The 22,459-nt window shown below is 33.8% G+C and overlaps 1 protein-coding gene across 6 annotated transcripts in view; it reads right to left on the bottom strand.

Annotated features, from left to right (window-relative positions):
* Positions 1–22,459, bottom strand: part of grh (grainy head) — a 102,377-nt gene that overhangs the window by 79,728 nt on the left and 190 nt on the right. The window contains exons 1-2 of one of the 6 annotated variants that reach the window (XM_068770984.1): positions 22,102–22,302; positions 20,433–20,998 (exon numbers count right to left, since the gene is read on the bottom strand). In XM_068770984.1, the coding sequence (XP_068627085.1) occupies positions 20,433–20,998; positions 22,102–22,134 (599 nt within the window). In that variant the 5' untranslated portion in view covers positions 22,135–22,302. Of the gene's footprint in view, positions 1–20,432; positions 21,079–22,101; positions 22,303–22,459 lie in introns of those variants that run through there. The other 5 variants (XM_068770985.1, XM_068770986.1, XM_068770983.1 and 2 more) reach the window with 5 other exon arrangements.

The raw sequence follows: 22,459 nt of genomic DNA, 5'->3' as shown, positions 1-22,459 counted from the left end.
TGCTGCACACGGGCCTCCCCCATACATTACTAATAAGACCTATAACAAGTGACCTGCATCTAATACCTTAACAAAACCGAATGTTCACCTTTCAGGTGGACGTCCTATCCTGTGCCTGCCGATCCGTGGTCTCCACTCCAGAACTTTGAGGACCCAACCACCGTCAGCTTTACGCGCTATGTATATAGTTATGTACATATATACATGTTTTTATATATAAACATAAATATTTATTTTATAAAATATTTATTTGATTGGATGTATACATATATATACATAGTCAAATGGACTTACTAGTAATCGATTTCTATACAATGGTACTTTTTCTTTAGTCTGATCAAAAAGCATTTCAAAATAGGCTAAATGCGTTTTTCTAAGTAACATATATCCTAAAATTTACCGCCAATACCATCGTCATCCACAATAATTGTTGTAACCCGCGAGGTGTTATCAATCCCTAATCCCGGACTTACAATAGGCTGACTCGAACAGGCTTAAACAGGCTTTTAAACAGTTTAGAATATCAAATTTGTGCGTTAGCGGGTTGCACCTTGCTTTATCTCCTGATGTCGTGAAACTTAACGATTTTGTTAATGCGATGTAATTAACCATGATTTACTTTTGGTTCTCTTTTTTACTGCTGAAACTAAAAAACTTTAAACACAAAAAATCCTTTAACTCACAAATCTTCATAAAATTAACGGGCTCTTAATTTCGAACGATGAGTTCAAATGCACCTTATTATCGTCTAAACTTTTTCTATTCAATAATCTAACACGGTTGCTAGACTGTTAATAAATTTTAATAAAAATTTACATAATAATACACGCATAAAAATTACTAATAAAGATTAAAGATAAACAAAAGTATATAATTTTGTAAAAAAAAAAAAACGTATAAAGTTCTATTATTTTAAAGTGTTTAAAATCAGACTATGTAGCAAAGTAAACTTAAACTATGGACTAATAACTGGACGCAACTAACTTAAACGAAATAAACAAAATAAAAATTTTAACATAATAGAAAAAAAACATTTTTAAATACAGCTACTGCTTAACAGATCTAATAAATAAGAAATTCGTTAAAATTACAATTACGATAAATGGTACAAAAACAATGGTAATCATTCAACGTTGTGAAAAGTCCACAAAAATTAAGAGATCGCGCGCAAAATTCATTAATAACTAATATGCATAACTGAACAATGTCGGACATATTCAAAATTTCTTTACAACACGGTATTAGTTGCCCAAAAATTTATGTAACAAATAATATGTTTAAATTGTCTTTTAACATTTAATTTGTAAAACAAATTATTAAGTTCCGAGTAAAATTCGACCCGAGGTCAAATTACATGCCTGACTATAGTCTAACCGGCCGTACCTAATAATATATAACCAGCAAGCGCGCCTGTCTGTATTTATCAGCGTACTATTTCGAAATATCTATTAATTTAACTAAGTATTCATGCCAAACATAACATTTATTATATAATAACATCCGCAATAAGTGTATACCTTTACGTCAAAATTTAACTCTAATGAAACAGTCTGGTTACTTTTTTAAAAAATTGTTTATGTAGTGAGAAATCCTTCTTCTTCTTTCAGGTTAATTCCGTCAGTAATATGGATCTTGCCTCTTTTATAATAATATATAATATGCAAAACATCAATCATTAATTAGTTCTTCATTTTGCCAGTTCATTTCTTTTTTTCAGTTTTCCTGATCAGGTACATTACCAAGGATTATGGCACGTTTTCTAAATTCCTTAGAGCCACGTGACAATCATTTTCAAAAGTTCGCTGCATGATATTGAGGTCGTTTAGTATCGACATATTTATTACATGTTTGTTAATTTACGGAATAAGGTTTATCTTTTTCTAGCCCTACAATTTTATGTCATTTTCTTTAATTTGGTTCCTAAAGGTTTCAGGATTCCGTTCTTTAGACAAAGATGAGACGAATGTCTGGACGAGCCGCTTCTAGGTTTATCTAGAAATGGAAACAATTGTCTGAAACAAATTTATTGAAAGTTAACCCTAATAAAACGTTAAATGGTTATAACATACTACAACATTGTCGACGTTTTAATGCTTTTTCGATTGTAAAAGATTAAATTATTGTGTAAATTTATTAAACTCATTTATCTTTGTAAAATTTTTAAAATAAATAAATAGAAGTCATCCCTTTAACAGAAAATAATAAAATAAAAATTCATGATACACTAATTTATGAATATTATAATGTTAATACTAATATATATATATACATATATAGATACATATGTACCTACATATAAGTATATATATACATATATATGTGTTTATGTATATATATATATATATATATATATACGATAAACATAAAATTTATATGAATTATAAAAATTATTCAGAGTATATACGCTCACTTATGTTCCTTTCTTTTTCGTTTTTAATATTGACATTTGTTGCATAATTTTTAGTTTAATCATCTATAAGTTTACGTATCAAAGTAGGTAAAATACCGTTCACATTGTGTGCCATTTTATTTATTTTCTGGAATTAATGTTTATGTAGAATAAATCATAACAAAATAACGTAAAACAAAATACTTAGATTAAATAAATATTATTTCAATCAAATGGCTTATAATTTGAATAACGGGACAGGCTGTAAAAGTTTAAAGGCATATGGTATGTTATTTTTCTTTTCGATATGAAAATGCGTACCTATGACTTCAAGCATCATTGATGTTGATTTTAACACCCAGCAGCTAAGTTGAAATTGATGAAATATTCCTATCGACCCATCTAGCCGTAAGGGTTTATGAGTGGTAATTAGGCTTCTTGCTTCGCGAATTCGATCTGTATACGGTTTCAAACTTATTATTACTACTCTGTAAACTTTTTATCTGCCGCGCACGAACAATGGGAACGTGACTGTACTAGCAATGTCGGAGCATTCATCCCCTCTTCCATTGGCTACTACCTCGAAAGAATTAAGAGTAAATTCATCACCTTTTAAGTAACGAGATTAACTTACTTACTTTTATCATAAAACGACTTCAATGTTTAATGTTATTATTGCTTGTATTATAAAGTTGCATCAACTAAGTAACACCATTATAAATTGTAATAAACATTGTTTTTATCAGTTCATTCTTCAAATGCTGCCTATAAATTTACAGATGCATATATATATACATATATATATATATATATATATATATACGGCTTTAAAAATAACACAGAAATAATGTAAATTCAGCTGGAAATAATATATGAAATTAACTTAAGCAAAAAAACTAATTTTCGGTTCCATTTAACCATGTTATTTATTATCACTATATATTTAAATAACATTATGGTAATTCGCATATATTAATGGCATTATTTTTAATCTAAAAATACGTTCATATGCTATGGTCACAAGCACGATCCCTATTTATTGTACATATTTAAGTTTGTGCCATTAGCGCGAATTATTTCGAAATTGTAAATGATTTTACGAATCTCTTTTAAAAAATGTGTACACCACATATGCCAATATATTTCGATGTGACATATTTAGAATTAACATTTATAAATGATGTTAAAGACAATTATAGATTTAATTTTATATATTTCATGCAATAGTTAATCTATATTGTAGTTATATTCTCAAACCAGGCCTTTTATTATAAACTACAGCTTATGAACACAAAGAAAAAGTGTACGTAACCTATAAATGAACAATTACCAACTACTGCCGAACAAAACTAATAAGCAACTTCATTTTTGGCGTTTGTAGTGAATGCTTTGCAACAATTTGGTTTATTTCCAATTAATATCGATTTAAAGATATTTATTCTAAATGAATCACATAAATTGAAATCAAATATGTTCCTTGAGCTAGCTATTGAGAGAGGGAATACACACGCTTCCAGTGCGGGTTTATATCTTTTTGCAACCACTTCGACAGTAGTTATGAGTTATTTTTTACAGCCCTGAATTGTAGATAATACTCAGTGGTTCATAATTTTGTCGATGGAGGGCAACACTATAGTCCAATATTTTGATGATTTTCTGGTTACTTTTTTTTAAAAACGGTAGCCTAACTTGATCTAAACATCATTTTTTGAAAAAAAATGTAATACTTTTAATAGCAAAAATCAGTAACTATTTTTTAAAAACAAATTTTAGCAATTACGATCTATGAGCAAACTAGTTGAAGCGCCACCTGTTAGAAGTTAAGAAAATTACCATAACATGAACTTAAATCATCAGAGACATCTATTAACTTTAAGAAGTTAAATGATGGGAGTACTTTGTCGTGCAGTTTTTTTAAAGAAGCAACAATGAAAACTTTAAAGTAATCGCCAACTTCTTCAAAACTTACGAAAAAGATACTCGTTTTACATCAGTTACAATACAAATGAGTTATGAATATTATAATCAACAAAAATGAATTGATATATATATATTTGTAATACGTAATATATCAAGGTAAAGTAATATAAATTAATTCTTATTAAATTTTACCCAAAAAATTTACCAAGGTAATTCCTTGCTGCTCTTTTATAAGCTATTATAAAGTTTATTATTAGATATAACACCCATGCTAAATTAGTTGAATTATTACCTACAATTAGTTGTTCATATTGAAATAAAATAGTAGAACTTATATATTTAAATATACTTTTAATACGATCACTACACATCAATAGTTTTCACATAATTTTATTTAAATTTGCTAAACCTATAGAGGCTAATTAACGTCGGAAATCTAATAAAAAAATATTTTAAAATAAATTTTGCGGGTCCCTTATTTTGGGTGCAAAGAGTTGCTGTATGTTATTCGCTTAACTCTAATTCCGAGTCACAATAATGCTCACTCTTGGAGTAAGTATGAAACTTTTTCTATCGACCTCTGCGACAGATAAGGAAAATTATTAGTCCTATTATTGACAAGCCGGGTCTGCAGGATTGTACTTCTAGAAGCGATACTCGAATAGTCATCAATTTTTATTATTGTTTTATTATGTTAAACAAACCTTCTTCGGTTATAAAACAACCGTTGTGGTTTCCCTCTTTTACAGGTGATTTTTAAAGTTTGATACGCGTATATTTATCCCATATGTGTGTCAAAACAAAGATAGAGGTAAACATGTTGTTGTACGTAACGTCTATTAAACAAAAACAACACACAACTATCCCATGTCAAAGATAAGCAGAAGCAGAGCGGGAAAAGAAATTACAATATTTTATTTAATCATATAATGCAGCTTATATATAAAATTACATACTCTTTCAAAACTTTTGCGTCAAGAAGCAAAATATTCTGACTACGCGTGTGTTGCAAAAGTCGCCTATTATATGTAATTATGCGGCCGCATAAACCGAGTACTTTGCTGCGCAGACCCCAATTACACTTAGCGGGGTTCTTAATATTGTTCATTATGGTAAGGAAATGGCAAGATTTTGCTAGCGACGATTATCCTTTTAAAGTTGCGAGCGGACTTAATGCACTCGTACACATGGGGCGAATAAACGACGATGACTTTTATTGCAGTTGCTTTGCAGCATCAGAAATACTGTCCTTCATTATACTTTAATAACAATTATTTAATATTTTTATCTTTGTATGTATAACGAAAGGTGCCTAGTATATAAAATGGCCTTGAATATAAAATGAAAACTGTGCACTTTAAACTAGCATTAATTAAAGTAGAATTACTGACCCGTACATTTTAATTCATGCCTTATTGGCCTGTTAAACACTAGTAACTAGTTATGCCGTACGTATGCAAGATGAATAGTTATAAGTGTGAACGCTATAAAGGGGTGAATGTATAGCTCACGTACACTCAATTAATGTATTGTACATCGTGTAGAGCAGTGGTAGCCCAGCGATAGAGGACTGAGACTTGCGATCGTAGGTCGCGGGTACGATTTCCAGGATTTAATCTTACATTGCATTAAAACAAGTTTCAAGAGGATGGGCAGCAGTATCCTCTTCGTACAATATATGCCACACTGGGATCACCAAATCGCCTGCCAAGCGTTGCGATTATGGTGAATCCCCCATACATATCTTTGGGAGAAGCCTAGGCCCTGCAGTGGGCGTCTATAGGCAGACACGACAGCATCCAGAAATCATGGTTTAAGAAAAAGGTATGACGTTAAGATAAAGTAAGAAAATGTGTTTTATAAATCCAAATGACTACATATTAAAGTTCATTATTGTTTCTACATGTTCCTGCAGACTTTTTATTGCAGAAATTATAACCAGTTGCATTTTAATAGAAAAAAGTAAGTAATTATTAAGAGGCTCACGAGCTCAAGAGTTCACGTATTTACCCCTATAACGCTTTACATTTATAAACAATTATGATTGGTGTGTAACTTTGGCATTGGAACCCCCGCACAGGATATATACCTGCTCCAGCTTTATACAAACTCCCTCATTCTTTGCTTTCCTACTACATTGTTTTCCCGCTGTTGTTGCTATTTCGCCGCTTTACGCTCAATCCATATCTCCATATCTCTATATTGAATTCTGTAGCGAATATATTAGTTCTATGCATCTTTTTCTAATTCGAAAGATAATAAACCTCTATTAGCTTTCAAAATGCAACATAAACGACCGATTATTAAATGTTCAAGGTTACATGGTCCAGGTCTTAGATAGACCAGATGTGTAACATTTATTAAACATGTTACTCCAAATTCGTATTAAATGTTATTCAAAAGGAACTTTAGTTTAATTTACCTTTTGTTTTAAAACTTTAACTAAATTTAGATTGAATCAGGCGATTAATTTACTGGAAGCAAACTTCGATTCATTATCTCCTTGAGAAATAAAATTCTTATCCTATGTTGTAAAACGTCATTGTTATGCTCTAACGTGTGTCTTGTTATGATACTGTTTCATGTCAGCCGATAGATGCAAGGATACCTCCTTCAAAGCCTTCCCCAAAGATCGCCACAATGACGGATCTTGCTACCCTTTATTACATACCTATTTGCTTTGCTTTAAATCATTGGTCTTTCCCATCTATGAGAGAAGGTTAATCTCATCGCTTTAAAATATTCTATTCCGATTAATATGCTATTTTGCGAATAAAATCCTACACGAAGCAGGTCAATATCTTCTTTCTCCTCTATCTGAACATGTTCGTGTCATTTTTGATGCTATAGATTATGTTAACCTTATCTATTTCATCGATAGTTTTTACTTACACGTCCTAGCATCTTTTATATTGCACCATGCGTCTTTGTAATAACTGTGAAAACTATCGTTAAGTGACCTTGTTGCCGCGTGTCCTTTTAATTTTTTTAGCAATATCAGAAGATATAAAGAATTCTCAAAAGAGAGTTTCTCTTCGTTGTATCAATAAAAAAAATAAGTAAGCCGTGCAAAAATATGTAAATATTTATTAAAGTACACAGTTTCGGTAATTTATTCGTTGTAAAATTATAATATCGAAATGTATCCCTTCTTCCTCGCAGCACTCATTTAATCGTAAAAAACTTTTTTATGTTGGCTCAGCAGGTAGACTCCGTGATAGCCGCCATTTCTTGACAAATACTTTCTTTCAAATTTGCCATTTGAAGTTGTCTGTTCTAAATATTATATTTGAGATAACGACACTAGAAAAATCGACATTGCTTTACCTTTGGTTATAACGCGTATTTTTAATGATTCTGGTCCTAAGAAATTATCTACGACCTCCACATTGGGCTTTGTCTAACCTCTTCATCTTTAGTTAGTTAATATTCTCTATAGCAAACGATAGAAAATATAAACATAGTTTCATAATAGTGCAATGGGCGGTTTTATAACACGAGGCAATTTCTTCCAGACGATCATAGTATAGAAACAGTACAAGTCTAAATAACGGGTAGGTAACGTGTACACATTGATAAAACACTGATATATACAAACATAGACATACATACATATACATACATACATATACATACATACATATACATACATATGTATATAACTCATATCCTTATAATCAATACGGTATAATACATATATACAGATATAGTAAAAACATCAAACTGACTTGCGTCGCACTTGCCTCAGAAATAATAAAGAAACAGAGACAGAAAAAAATTAATTAAAGGGTATGTCACTAATTGGTCTAGTAAATATTTCTTAACCATTTTCATAAAAAAAGGTAGTGCCTTGGCACATATTATACTCGGCGCTAACTAATTCAATAATTGAACAGCCTGTGTGGTAAAAGATTTGGCCATAAACGAAGAAGAATGCGTCTGACTTTTTAATTTCAGATTCTCTCATGGTCTCTAAGACCTCTCATGTGTATGGTGAAGAAATCGAAATCTTGATTTGAAGTAAGAGGGAGTTTACTTGCATTGTTTTTCGTCTTCAAAATTATACACGTCACTTTAAGCTTCCTCCTTTCAACCCATAAACGCCTACTGCTAAGAATAGACCCAAAGTTGTGTGTGGGTTGAGGATCGTAGTGTAGTATTGGTTACTGTAGGATAGTATGCAGACGACGCTACTGCCCATCCTCTGGAAACTTGTTTGTAAATAGTGACAACTCTATAGAGTTATTGCACAAAGTGCTATATAAAGTTGTACCCCAGGAATCGAGCACTCGACCTCAAGATCGCAAGTCTCATTCCTCTATCGCTTGGCCGCCTCCTACTCGCTTTAATCTTATGAAGGGACAATTCCAGCGAGCGTTTCAAATTCATTGCATTTCAATTAAGGTTTTATTCATACCTTTTATTTAATATTTCTTTTTGTCCATTAAAGAAGAAACAGAAAAATAATCATGTAAAAATGTGTGGTACCATGGTGTAATGGTTAGCACTCTGGACTTTGAATCCAGCAATCCGAGTTTAAATCACGGTGGAACCTCCTTTAAATCTCCCGTTTGGGAAGAAATTTTTTATAAATATTTCGCTAACCTTTTAAATAGAGGATAACAAAAATTTTATAAAAAAATTCTTGTTAATGGGGGGAGGTGTAAAGAAACTATCTTTATAAATATATATATACATATATAAACACACATTATTATAAAAGGATTATAAAGAAATTAAACGATTTCGTACAAGCCACAGTTAAACTATAAATTTCAATTTCTTACAGGTTTTATATGAAAGTTGTTAATAAAGATTGAACAAACAATTGTCACATTATACGTTAATCGGGTATCATGAAACTAATTAACTTTTAACCAGTTAAAATTCTTTCAGTTCAGTTGCTTAATGTTGATATTTAATAACGTTTACAATAGCATATGTATTATTACCGCTCTCCATCAACAAGTATTGATAGCTTACATTTGATAAATGTCATACAGTTATGATCAACCAACGTAGAAGAAATTTTGTGGCCGTTACTTTTAGGGAAATAAAACGTTACATTAGTGAGGCGATACGACAAATCTAGGATAATTATGAAACATGAAATCACAAAATACACATTGGAGACAGAAAATGGTTGTTTTTACCAGCTTCTTAAATTTAGTAAATTCTGCATGTTCTGATGTGAGTCAATTTTTTTGACTGTTACTGCTGCCTAAATGGCATTTGCAGATTCCACGGGTTTGTGATGGCAGGGCGCAGAGCGCGTAGAAGAACTCTCTCAGAACCTCTAAGAACCTGAACCTCTGAGACCTCTAAGACCTCTTTTAAAGTATCGAAGTTCGAGTGCTGCTGGGGAAGCCTCAGCTCAAGCCGCTACATTTTACCGGATAGGGTGTGAAAATATTGAAATAGATAGCAGACTTTGAAACAAAGTAAATAGATTAATGTTAAATAAGAACTTAAGTTATTTAAATAAATTATTATAATTAAACAACAATTATACCATACAATTGAAGTATTATAATATTAATATTTACGTTGTATTGTACAGCGTCCGTGAATTATTAATTACCGACGTGGTTATTAATCTATCATAAGATAATGTACGAGAAATATTGCAGTAGTGAATGTGTAGTTCATTTGATATCAAATGGAAATTAAATTTTTATAATCTTCACATTAAAATGGTGCTAAGTTTGATGTAAATAAAGCACTTTTTCTAATAGTATTAACTGCTATGTATTAGAACTTATTGTGTTAATAATAGTTCGATTAATTAAAATTGATTTTTTTTATATTCACACGAAGATGGCGAAATGCGATAAGGTTTCTTGCATACTACAATAATTAAAGGATTGCATTGATCATTATTTGACTTGTAGGATGGCCACCATAGACCACCTTCATAGATTTCCAACAAGACCGATGGGAACCGAACTGCTTCCAGCGTTTTCGACGTCTTTAACAAGGTCATCTGTCCACCTTATGGACGGACGTCGAGCTTGCTGGTTCATTGTCTCCACTACGGAACCTAAAGGCTCATGCCACCATTTGGTCCACACGCTATACGACCTGCCCACCAAAACTTTAATTCTCCAATCTTCTAGGTTGTCGGTTACATATATATTAATCAACTGTTAATTAAACACATTCATTACGAGTCCATACTGTCTTAACGAACGTGTCATTACTGGTTAGTGTTTTTACTAGTTTAAAGTTGGTCACTCATCGCTATTATCCAATAATTCTTATATACCATGCGCGTTTCAGTTTGTTACTACAAACAAACCTTTAGTGAACAAGAACGGAGCAGACTGCTGCTTTTAGCAAAAATAAAAATGGATTTTCTCGTTAGTTCCCTACGTGGAGACGGTACAAATTGGTGTATCGTATGTAATGGACATGCATTAGCATTTACAAACTGAAGACATGCCATGGAACAGCGCCATCTGAGGACTTTATTGCGGCATTTTTGCCAAGTATAGTCTTACGAGTAATTTTTTTTCTTGGTTATTGAATTATTTTTAAAGCATCTTTATCGAACCTATGAGAATATTATAATATGTATTCCTGCAAATACTTTACTACGATTAACAGACATCAATTAAAATGCTGTTTATGTGTATTAAAGACAATAAAATGTTTGTGCTATACTACAGCATTAAAACAGCATAGTTTAAAAAAATGTGAAACGGAGAATATGATAACTTCAAACTTCAACTTTATTTAACGATTGCCATACACAATATTAAAACCTAAAATGTCATTCACTTCGTGTTATATCATTGTATTTCACAACTTTGGGCTTAATCCCGAAAACGATGCAATGGATTAAATAAAAAGAGATTTTTAAAAATTAAGCGTACCTTACACTAGTTGGCCTGCGAGCTTCATTTCGCTTACTCTACACGAATGTGTAGATATCTCATAACCAAATATTCACAAAATTATTTTGTTAAATTTTATACATGGCTGACAGATGTTTTTAATGATATTTTTTAATGGAAGAATATCTAATTTTAATACCTATTATCCTATTTTAGGCGAAGACAATAAGAAAAACACAAACATGTTAAAAACTGGTCAAACCGCTCAAGACTTAAAAATGGTGTTAATAACACTACTTTGTTTTACATATATAGATGTATTTATGCAAGTTTTCCCTTTACTATATATTTTTATTTAAATCTGGACTGCAATGAAATACCTACATCGCCGGAGAAAGTTTGAACGCTTGGTTATGGCAACATTCTTCATTCCTCTCTGCCTTTTCCCTTATTACGCGTGTTAATCTGTCTCATTGGTATTTAAGCCGCAAGTATAAATTCTCGTAACAGGGACAGAACTAGTAGGTAACAACGTGTAAGACTACAGCTGGTAAATTTCTAATTTCATTTGCAGAACACAGGAGTGCAATCGATCAATGCTAGAACATACGTACGTCTAGTACGATTACTCATAATTATACGGCCGTGCCCACGTTGTGCACAACGCGCGTAGACCTTATGACCGTTTAGTTAAGATCGTTTTCATAGCCATTATATCGTTCTTGAACTTTACTTGCGAACGCAACGCACCGACGCATTTTAAGTAGCTTTTTGAAAATTCCTCTCGCAAATTTTATTAAGCCGAAGATAAGACTAAGGTTTTGTTAGGAAGTCAAGGTTAAAAGCAGTTATGTCTCATTAATAGAAACTCTAATTTCTAATACCGATTAGATTGATTTTTTAATCAGAAAAAAACTATTTTATAATATAAGTTAAGGAGCAATGAATATTTGTTGAAAAATGTATGAGTTAAATAAAAAAAGCATTGAAATGAAAAAGTCAGCTGTACTACGATTTTGATAGTGTTTAACGTGTTAAATAGTAATTTTAAAATGTAAAACATAGTACTGATATCAGTTGATATTAACTGATATTTAATATTTGGATTCTGTTGAGGAAAGCTCAATGTTGCGAGAGCGCATCAGTGCAAGAGTGTGACCTCTGCGCAACGAACACGGCAAGGTCACGAACGCGTGCGCGTCAGTCGTGACCCACCCGTGCGCCTCGCCTAACACAATACCACGAAAAACGCATCTAGTAGAATTTTCATAGAGTTCATTATCATTTGTTACTAACACTATACAACGCTGTTTTACGGTATGTAAGACATCGGTGATATTCCGCCACGCTGTTTGCTTGTACATATCTACCACGCGATTTGATTGTATGCGACTGGCCGCTATAGATACATAATGTGCCTACTTTAGGTCGATAACATTACAGCGGGCACTAAATAGCGATACGCTGAGATCATAGACAGTTTAAGTTAGCACAAATTCGCTAGAAACTCGCGCTTATGGTAAATGATTTTATATAAATTATTCGATAAGTAACATTTCATTTTGTATAGAAAGTTATCAGTTTGGTGAATGTCTGAAAATTATTTATTTAATTTGATTTTGCAAATAGAAGGTATGTAGTCATGGTATTAAAGATAGGTTGGAAAATAACAAAATCAAAAACAAACAGCTAATTAAGGTCTGAATGGCCAGTCATAGCTACTGGTGCAAATTTAATAGTTATAATATTGGTGAATATAGTTAAACAAAATGCAAGGAACGTAAATTTTAATGGACGTTGAAACCACTTAACTTGTATAAAAGGTAAATATGGCGGCTAAGCAAAACTTTAAGAAGCGAGAGTAATAAATCAGTGTTAGATGGACCGGTACTTTAGTCCCAAGTGTAGCCTCAATTTTCCATAACTTTAATTTTATCGACGAATGGAATCTAACCATATAAAGATTTTGCTGCAAAAATATAAAGACTGGTAACCGCTTTGGCAATTAGCGTATTTCTTTGCAAGTTTATGTAGATAGAAAGCAGTTGGAAGTAACGGGTAATCGCCATGTGCCATATATGATGGTAGAAGAGTTGACCAAGAATGGGATACATTATTCAAGGGGATCATTTACATCGCAGCAGAGCGGGGACGTTGCGGAGCGATTCCTTGTACGTAGCGCGAGGCGCGCCCGGCACTCGCACCACGTCGCAAAAACACTACCATATTGCCCCTTCAAGCCTTTCTTTTTTCGTCGTCCGAGTTAGAGTACATAGTGGATTCTTTAGCTTCGAGGAAAGATGTGGATTTAACAAAATAATGAGGAAAAAATCCACTATAACCTTTTTATATGAACAGGCCATATATTTGGTCGGTGAAAAAGTTTTTAGAATTTTATAAGTAAAATGGCCTTAATTGTTGCACTGTTTGTATCCGGCTGACTTATGCACTTTAATAAATAATGAGATATAACATTTTAAAAAAGGAATACTAAAAGAGAGATGACATCTTTGAGTCGTGTAGCGAAAACTTAATATTCTATTTTATTTGTCGACTTTTCCATATTGTGAACTAAGGGTAGGACCAAGGAATGTTCTTAGAGTTCGGAGTACCTTTGTAGATTTCATTCTTTAAAAATGAAGTATTGCTTTTCTATACATTCTTTGCTTTTTGCCTAATGAAAGAACATTCTTAGTGCGATTTCTCCGTAATATTGTTTCCAAATCATCCGTAATTTCCCTTTTTGTGTTGCAAAAGTATTTGTTATGCCATAATAATTTTTAAAGCAATTGATGTATAAGTAATATATGAAAAATAAAAAATACTAATCACAAACATGTGATGATCGTCATCATTTCAGCCGTAGGGCGTCCACTTCTGGACGTAGCTCTCCCTCCCCCCTATGGATTCCCAATAAGACCGGTGGGAAGCAACTTGCATCCTGCGTTTTCCGACGACCTCAACAATGTCGTCGGTCCATCTCGTGGATAGACATCGCGCTTGCCAGTTCATTGTCTCCACTCCAAAACTTAAGGCGCCAGCGGCCATCTGTTCTGTACAGTGTGTAGCTTGCCCGATGCCACTTCAATTTTCCAAGCCGTTGGGCTACGCCAGTATTTACTTTCGTACATGTTATATGAATGTACAAAAGCAAATTTATAAATGTCCAACAAATTTTATACCAGATTTTATACATTTAACAGACCATACGATTTTTCCAAATTTGTTCAATACCATGTTTTACCATGTTAATATTAAATTAATATTATAAATATCATTTTGATAACTTTTTTACTTTTGCTTTTTGTATATCCTTCTATATATGCACGGCAATAATAGTAAAACCAAAAAATGTGCAGTATGTAGACCCATTATGAATACAGCGTCTTGATTAAAGTAAAATAAAATAATTTAAAATGTGTTGTTATAATAAACGTGGCAGATATCGATTGAGCGCAATAATTATATCGGCATCCGAAAAACATTGGCGTGACGTGAGTGAGTGAGAGGCGCGCCCTTGCGCCGAGCCGAGCCGCGCCGAGCAAGCGCTCCTTGCCGCAATGTCGTCGTTTTCGGCCCCAGACCGCACACCCTGCCTGATAGGCCGTTACGCACACGAGTGAATGTACAACCTTAAGATGCATAAATGGTGTTGAGAAGTCATTAACGATTTACTGTCTCCTGTACCTGCATACATTTGTAAACAATTTCCTACCTTTTAAAATCTACGAACGTTTCATATGATGATGAAATACATGTGTAACTAAATTCTTTTCGAGGCTTCACAATTATTTTCACAAAAATATTACATTTATCATCCAAGAAATGAAGGAATGCAATATTATTTAATTCTTTTATCCGCATGGAATATGTTTTGATCACTTTCTAAATTGAATCCGAGTCCGGTGTAAATAGTACTAATAATTTTGAAACCGCCAATGGATTTGCAAGTGTCCTCATGTACTACGTACGCAAAATTATATTTTTTATTCATTTCTGCTCACTACAACCATACATGAAAATATTATCTTGCAATATCTTAAACACAAATAGCATTTTAACTTTTTTGGTGTTTAACTGTATTTATAATGTCTATACTGTTGGATAGATATTGAAAAAAGTAGTAATGAAATAAAAAAGTAAGTAAAAAAGAAAATTGTCTGCAATCTACATATACTTTTTTCTTTATTGAAATGATGTTTTCATTTTTTACTGTTTTTTGACTTATGTTACCACAAATAATCTTAGCTTTATAAACATTCAAGTTAATTAAATCGTACATTCATATTCTTATAAGGCAAAGCGAACCTTGTTAAGAGTTCAGTCTCTCGGTCGCACAGAGGACCACTACGTTCTCTGTCTTTATCACACCAATAACCCGCGGTGTACGTACACACACACGCACACACACATAGGCGACCTGTAGATGTCAATGTGATGAATAAACAGTTTCTCCGATTTAACGATTCAACGATTACAGATACCTATCTATTTAAGTTGGTTAATGATTTCGAAATCATTAAGAGTGATATGTCGAATGCCTAAATAAAATTTGTCGACAAACATAGTTTATCTAAATTATTATTCAATAAAATATTGTTATTAACTAATTTTAAGTTTAACTTAATTAGGTTAGAAAATTTTTAATTTATTTTAAAATTAACTAACAATCAATTTTGTTAAATTTTCTAGAATATTATACAATTAATGATTAAGAGCCTTAACCTATAATAAAATCCGCTTTCTTAACACTAGTAGTTAATGATGGTGACAAATATTTTCAGATAAATATACCAAATGTGAATCGTTCAGTTACAGAATCTATAGTGCGACTTTTAATGGTGCAGTGATAAGATTCGAAATACAATAGTCCATCAACAATACGAAATTCACATGATTAATAATTTTAATTACACAAGTATACAGTGTTATCTGTAACCTTGTATTGCTCTACCGGGTTAAATAATTGTTTTTCTAAATTGTGAAACTATAATACTTTGGTCGCTTTACGCAAACAAAAACGATTTTGACGTGACTTATAAAAGGTAAAATAAATGGCTTAAAATCCAGCTCTGCGATGGACCAATAAGATGAGGGCCCTCGCAATCGCCTCAGAATCAATGCATGTGAAGTAAGAGACAAAGATGGCGGCAAAATGAGAACAACCAACAAACATTCTGCTCTCCCAAGAGCATAAATGTTTATATACGTACATAAACGTATATGTATAGACAAAATATATTATCTACAAAAATTTAACATATGTTTAAAGTCGCAACAATAAGTAAATTTAGTTAAATATCTCGGAACCGTAAAGACACATAAACTGAAACGTAAACATTTATAATAACAAGCTAATTTAAATTCGACTTACCAGACATTATTTATTGTTGTTAAAAAAACTAATTTTGAAGTAAAATAAACTGTTTTTAATATTTACTTCCTAAGCTATTTTTTGTTTATTACTAAGTAATAACACAAAAGCCTACTTAAATTTGCTTTGACTTTGTTTAAACTCTTTTATTAATTCGCAGGTGAGCAGTTACGAAACTTTTAGAAGCAGCTTTAAAATCCTTTTTTTATAATTATTTATAATCAATTCGAGAACATACGAGTATAGTATTGTTACATATTTTAATGAAATATGGAAATTAACCTCATTACAGTGTTAATTGATATATCGCATGCAACTTATTCGAATACTATTGTAATTTTTAACAAAAACCTACCACAAATGAATCCCCGAATATAACAAAGTTACATATCTCCGTGAATAATAAACGTATCCGTAGAAGTCAAAATGTTTAAAATCAATCTTATGATTATATTCTTTAGAATTCAGTTTTAATCGAAAGGTTACAACGAAACCGTCCAATAAAATGTGATATCTTACAATTCTAAACCTCGACGGAAGATAATAAAGCCTTATAATGGATTTTCTCTTGTGGTTGCTCTTTGATAAAAAAGGGAAGACCTGCCTCCTTTCGGATATTTGGATAACTTTTTCTTCAAATAATAAAAACATCGGGGAAAGTGTAATTTTAAAAGCTAAAAACTTAAGAATATACTATGAAAACGAAGAAATGCAATGAATTAGTTGTATTATGTATAAGATATATCAAGATTTTCAATAACCTTACGACATAACATTTTTATAGTATAAATTAATTTAATATAAAATGATATTCATTATCTCATTATACTTAATAACTAAGGTAATTGCAGTTCAAGGATATTATCGTATCTGTATTCATAAAAAGTAAGTATACTTATGATATGAGTTTAAATCCATACTATTCTAATGTTTATAAGAAATTTTATCCCCCGTAGAGATTTCTGTCGGACACTGCCGCATCGATGCCACGTTGCGTTGCACATACGTATGTCTATCTATATCGCCGCAAGGTATTTAAATGTGTGTGTGTGCCTATACAGAATCCTTGTGATGGGAAGTGAACCCTTTAGTAGGGGAAACCGTTTTTTATTTCGCTCGGACAGCGGCAACAGGTAGAAAGAATGATCGTTACTTTTTTTAAGGACAATCGGATTATTAAATTTTCTCTAGGAGCCGAATTATATAGTGAGGAACAATATATATTTAAAATGATTTCAATATAATAATACATACTGCTTAACTTTAAATAAAATAATATTACTCCATTAAAATCCTTATCTTTTTATAACATAAGTCATTAATTCCGATATGACGGCATTACCTTGCAACTCGCTACGGGAGTAAAGCGAGATCCCGTTGATGTCTTTTACTAACAGCTTTAATGCCTCCCGCTTTCACGAGTTTATTGACCCGGTCCGTAGCAATTTTGTTGGCATTTTTTACATTTACTTCGTTTATTATTTATTCATTTTAAAATACATTATAGTTTTATCAAAGCATTAAATAGGACCGCAATTGTTAGTGTGCCGAAGGATTTTTTTTACTATTATTCAAAGTACAAATGCTTCCGGAAATATTTGAAATCCTTGTAATACCTGATGGAAGAGTCGTAAACGTTATACAAAATATTGGAAACCTTGTATAAATTTAAGTAAAGAGGATATCGGCTGATAAAAAGCCGGTATAACTGTTATGATTCCCCAAAAAATGTTTACTGGCTAAATAATTACATAAAATAATGATTGGGACAAGAAGGCAAGCGATTGTAAGCTCATCTCGAGGGTCGCCGCAACGAGTGCGAGGCAATAAAATAAGACTGCGCCGGGGCGACGGCGGGCGGCGAGGCGGCGGCGGGCGGCGGCGGGCAGCCTGTCGCCTTACAGAGTTCTGTAAGTCACAGCAGACAGCGGGCAATTTGCGTAGATGATCACACGGCTCTCTTATACGATGCATTCATAATTATATAAATAGTTTTTTCAACCGTTAAAAGAGCAATTATATTTTTCTTAGATCACTATTATCTATTTATTTTAACGTTTTTTAAATTTTTTAGCGTACATCGGGTTAAATTATTTTTGAGGATACATGTTTATCAACTGATATTTTGACGATAATAATTTTAATTAATTGAAATACTCGCTCGCCCCTCAAGACGTGTACCGCTGTGCAACAAAAAGTCGTCATTAAAGTGTTGGAGGCGCGGCGGGTGAAGTCGCACAGGCTCTCGCCCGCGACCTAAACGATTCAGCCGAGTTTTTATCACTGGGCTGGTAGGTACCGAGCCATATCGGTCTTATTTATTTATTTTTACTTGCCTTTCATTATATTTATACTCCTGTATTGGTTTTTTTTATCTCAATCCTGTACAGAAACTTTTAATATCGACATTACGTGAACGAATGAATGGCTACATACCTACATGTTTATACATGTATATATCTTAAATATACAGATGATATTATATGGCATATATGTAGTTGGTAGCTTATGAATTTTATACACATTTATATTATATCAAGATTACTAAATTTGCGTGGATCCGAATTAAAATTTGTCTGGGGATTTAATAGTTCTAAGCCAGTGACTAAACAAATCTAAATTTTTCATTACGTAGTCATCGCAGATACCAGGCTTAGATGTATTATGAATGACACGCACGTGACGTGTTTTTGCTGTATTTACGTTCATTGGCTCTAAACTATTATATTAAGTTTTAATGTAGGCAAGAAGACAAGTACGCGACATCGTGAATAACGCGACGCGGCGATGAATACGCTTCTGTTTATTTGCCGTAAATTCCTAAAATAGCAAACGTTTGATGGTCATTGTTTCGAGAATTTAAATTAATCTGACGTGTTTCTAACGAAGTATAAATAAAGAAACCTATGCATTGTATTTCGTGGCCGAGTGTCTCGAGGTTACCAGTCTAAGCTGATCTAAGCTGCTACCAGCGAGAACAACGTGAGAAAATTTAATCATAAGTTGATGTATAAAATTATGTTTCGGGTAGGAATTTTACGCTTGATTAATTTTTAATATTTGAATCTGATTAAAGTGTGTTGAACGATACAAATGTGTTCGTACAAAGATGAAGTTAAAATTAAAGGAAGCTATGAGCATATTTATTGGTCGAACATCACATCATCGGAGTGAGATCGGTCGGTGTGCGTCCGCTCTCGCGGCAAGTTCAAGGTGAGCCCGTCGCTCCGCCCACACACTCGCGCCGCTCCCAGCGCACAACCGTTACACTGGACCTCCGACACGAGCACCTCATTCTTGACTCCACACACACCACTCACACTACTCACACCACTCACTTGCACAAACAATCCATTGTTTCTAACAAAGCAAACCACACCAAGGAGGTGGCAACGCACCAACAAATTAATACTCGCATGTGATTAAGTACTCGACTAGACGGTTCGTCGTTAGAATGCTGAGCACATTTCATTGCCATGTTACCCACTAAACTGTATGTGCTATCGTAAATATTATAGCGTAAACGTGTGCACGTAAATTTAAATTAACGTTTTCATTCTTAATTCGTTAATTACAATAACATAAAAATAATTACAAAAAATATCACAAGGAACGTTATGTGATATTTTGTTGCCATATGGAATTAGAAGCTTGCTATAATTTCCACAAAACTTAAAAAGATCGAAATGGAAATTCCAGTCGTTAAATATATGGACACCTGATACTACTACTTTTTGTCAAGATATATCATAAATTATGCAAAGGCGATAAACTTGAAGGCGGCTTAATATCCTACGGCAAGAGTTTTGATAGGTTGATTTTGAAATTATTATTAGCTTGATACCAGTTCACGACGTAAATGTTTAAATTTTCCGTCATCCAATATAAATTGAATATTAGATATTTTTATTACCTGGGTATTGTGATAACTTGTCCCAATTCGTCGACGACGTGGTCGGTGAGAACGAGGACGGTGCCCTGTCCGGGCGCACCGACCACCACGGACACGCCGCCGTCCACGAGCTGACCGCCGCCGCCGACGAGCTGCCCGTCCTCTAACTGACCACTGATCATTTCTACTCGCTTCTGGTCAGGGGTGGTCGTATAAATAACTGTTTGCTTGTCGTCTTCGTAAATGAGATCAATAGGGGTCTTTTCGTCGATGGAATCCATACCCTGATCGTAAACATCTGGCTGGACGGGTACTTTACTGTCGGGAGCATAAGCTGCGAGTTCATGGGGGGAGTGGCGGTAGGAATGAGCTTCTGGCGGGTAGCCGTCGTCTGAATCCATCTCGACCTTGTGGGGGTAGTAGTCGTGCGCGGGCTGAACGGGGGTCATGGTGGCGAGCACGGCGTGCGCGGGCGCTGGCGAACGCGGCGCCGATGCGGGCGAGGCGCGCGGACTGTCCTGTGGCGACGCCATGCGGGCCCGCCGGGGACCGCCCCGCTCCGCACGAGACGATCCCGATACACGCTTCTGAAATACATTACTCTCGTCCATTACTCGCTCCATCACAAGCAAAACATTTATTGTACGTGTGCCGCGGCGTGCTCAGATGACTTTCAATATTCTTGTGTAACAAACGAGTTATTTTAAAACTTAATTAACCCTTCGAAATTTTTTTCTTTTGACAACTTGTTTCAACAAAAACCTTTTAAAATGTGAACGTATTTCCACATTATAATTAAATTACATTGATTGTTAAACTGACTAGAACACAGTCAAGAAAACATATTATCATATCAGAGTATACTTTGTCTAAGGTAATGGAAACAAAGAAACAGCTGACTGGAGTCCAGTTAGAAGAACAAGTATCGAGTAGCACCTGATCGCCGAGTAGCGCCCGAACTTGTTCAGGAGCTGCTCAGGCCCGCTCAGAGCCAAGTACCACGGAACGGTACAAACTGGAAACGACTATTACGAACACGTGCTTGTCGAACCTGTCATTGAGCAATAAGCATAACAATCGACAGTTGACGGAATTGTGTAATTTTCACTTACTTTTACCAAACATCGAGAACTAAAACACGAAGACGTCACTCTCCGACTTAAGAATTTCCAAATAGACAGGCCTCTAGTCTCGTTTCGCAAATAGAGCTTGCTATTATTTTAGTCCTCAGCCAAGTTTTGCAAGGCCAAAATTTTCAAAAAGTGTTTTTGGGAAGTACAACTATTAAAAAAACTGGGGTTGTTAAGAATATATTAAATATTTAAAAGCCAAAATTAGAATTATTGTTTTACAATCGTATTCAGTAAGTGGGGAACTTTCTTGTATGCAAAGAAATAACAAAGAACTTAAAATATTTAACCAATAGAATAACTCTTTTTGCTATAACAGGCAACCCATGAACGTGAAAATTTTTCGACATAACTCTACTTCACAATTTTTGTTTAATTCATATATTAATATCAAGCTACATATTCGTAAATGCCTCAACCTCGCCGCAGGCAGAAAAAAAATAAAAGTATGAAAAGGCTTCGCCGCGAGCTGGGATATCGAAGTATACTCTCGCACACATTGACGAACGAAACTCGCCGAACACTGTAAGACTCGAAATAAGCGCTTTTTATTCACTCACACAGAAAACATTAGCTCGGTGCGCTGTTTCCATAGCGCAAGTGATTTGATTTAACGATGCTAACGGATATATTTTAAAAATTTCGAAACAACATATAAGTAATTCTCATTGGAGCTGATAAAAAAGTGACCACAGAACAAAGAAAAGCGCGGCATGATCCTTTCTTAATATTGTGACGTTCAATACGGCGTCGGCATTGCACTATGTTTATCACTTGTGAATAGAGAAGACAAACGAGCACGTCATTGCACAGGTACTAAGGTCGGGGGCGGAGGCAGCGGGCGTCCTGGCGCAGACCGTCACGCACGCGCGTCAAACTAGTATCGTGACGTCATAGCCCGCCCGGCGAAATTACAAA

Source organism: Battus philenor, unplaced genomic scaffold (genome assembly GCF_028537555.1).
Source record: "Battus philenor isolate CCGP_79_NKW_IND1 unplaced genomic scaffold, ilBatPhil1.0.hap1 SCAF_3, whole genome shotgun sequence".
NCBI classification, from domain to species: domain Eukaryota; kingdom Metazoa; phylum Arthropoda; class Insecta; order Lepidoptera; family Papilionidae; genus Battus; species Battus philenor.
This window is presented reverse-complemented; position numbering and strand designations above follow the sequence as displayed.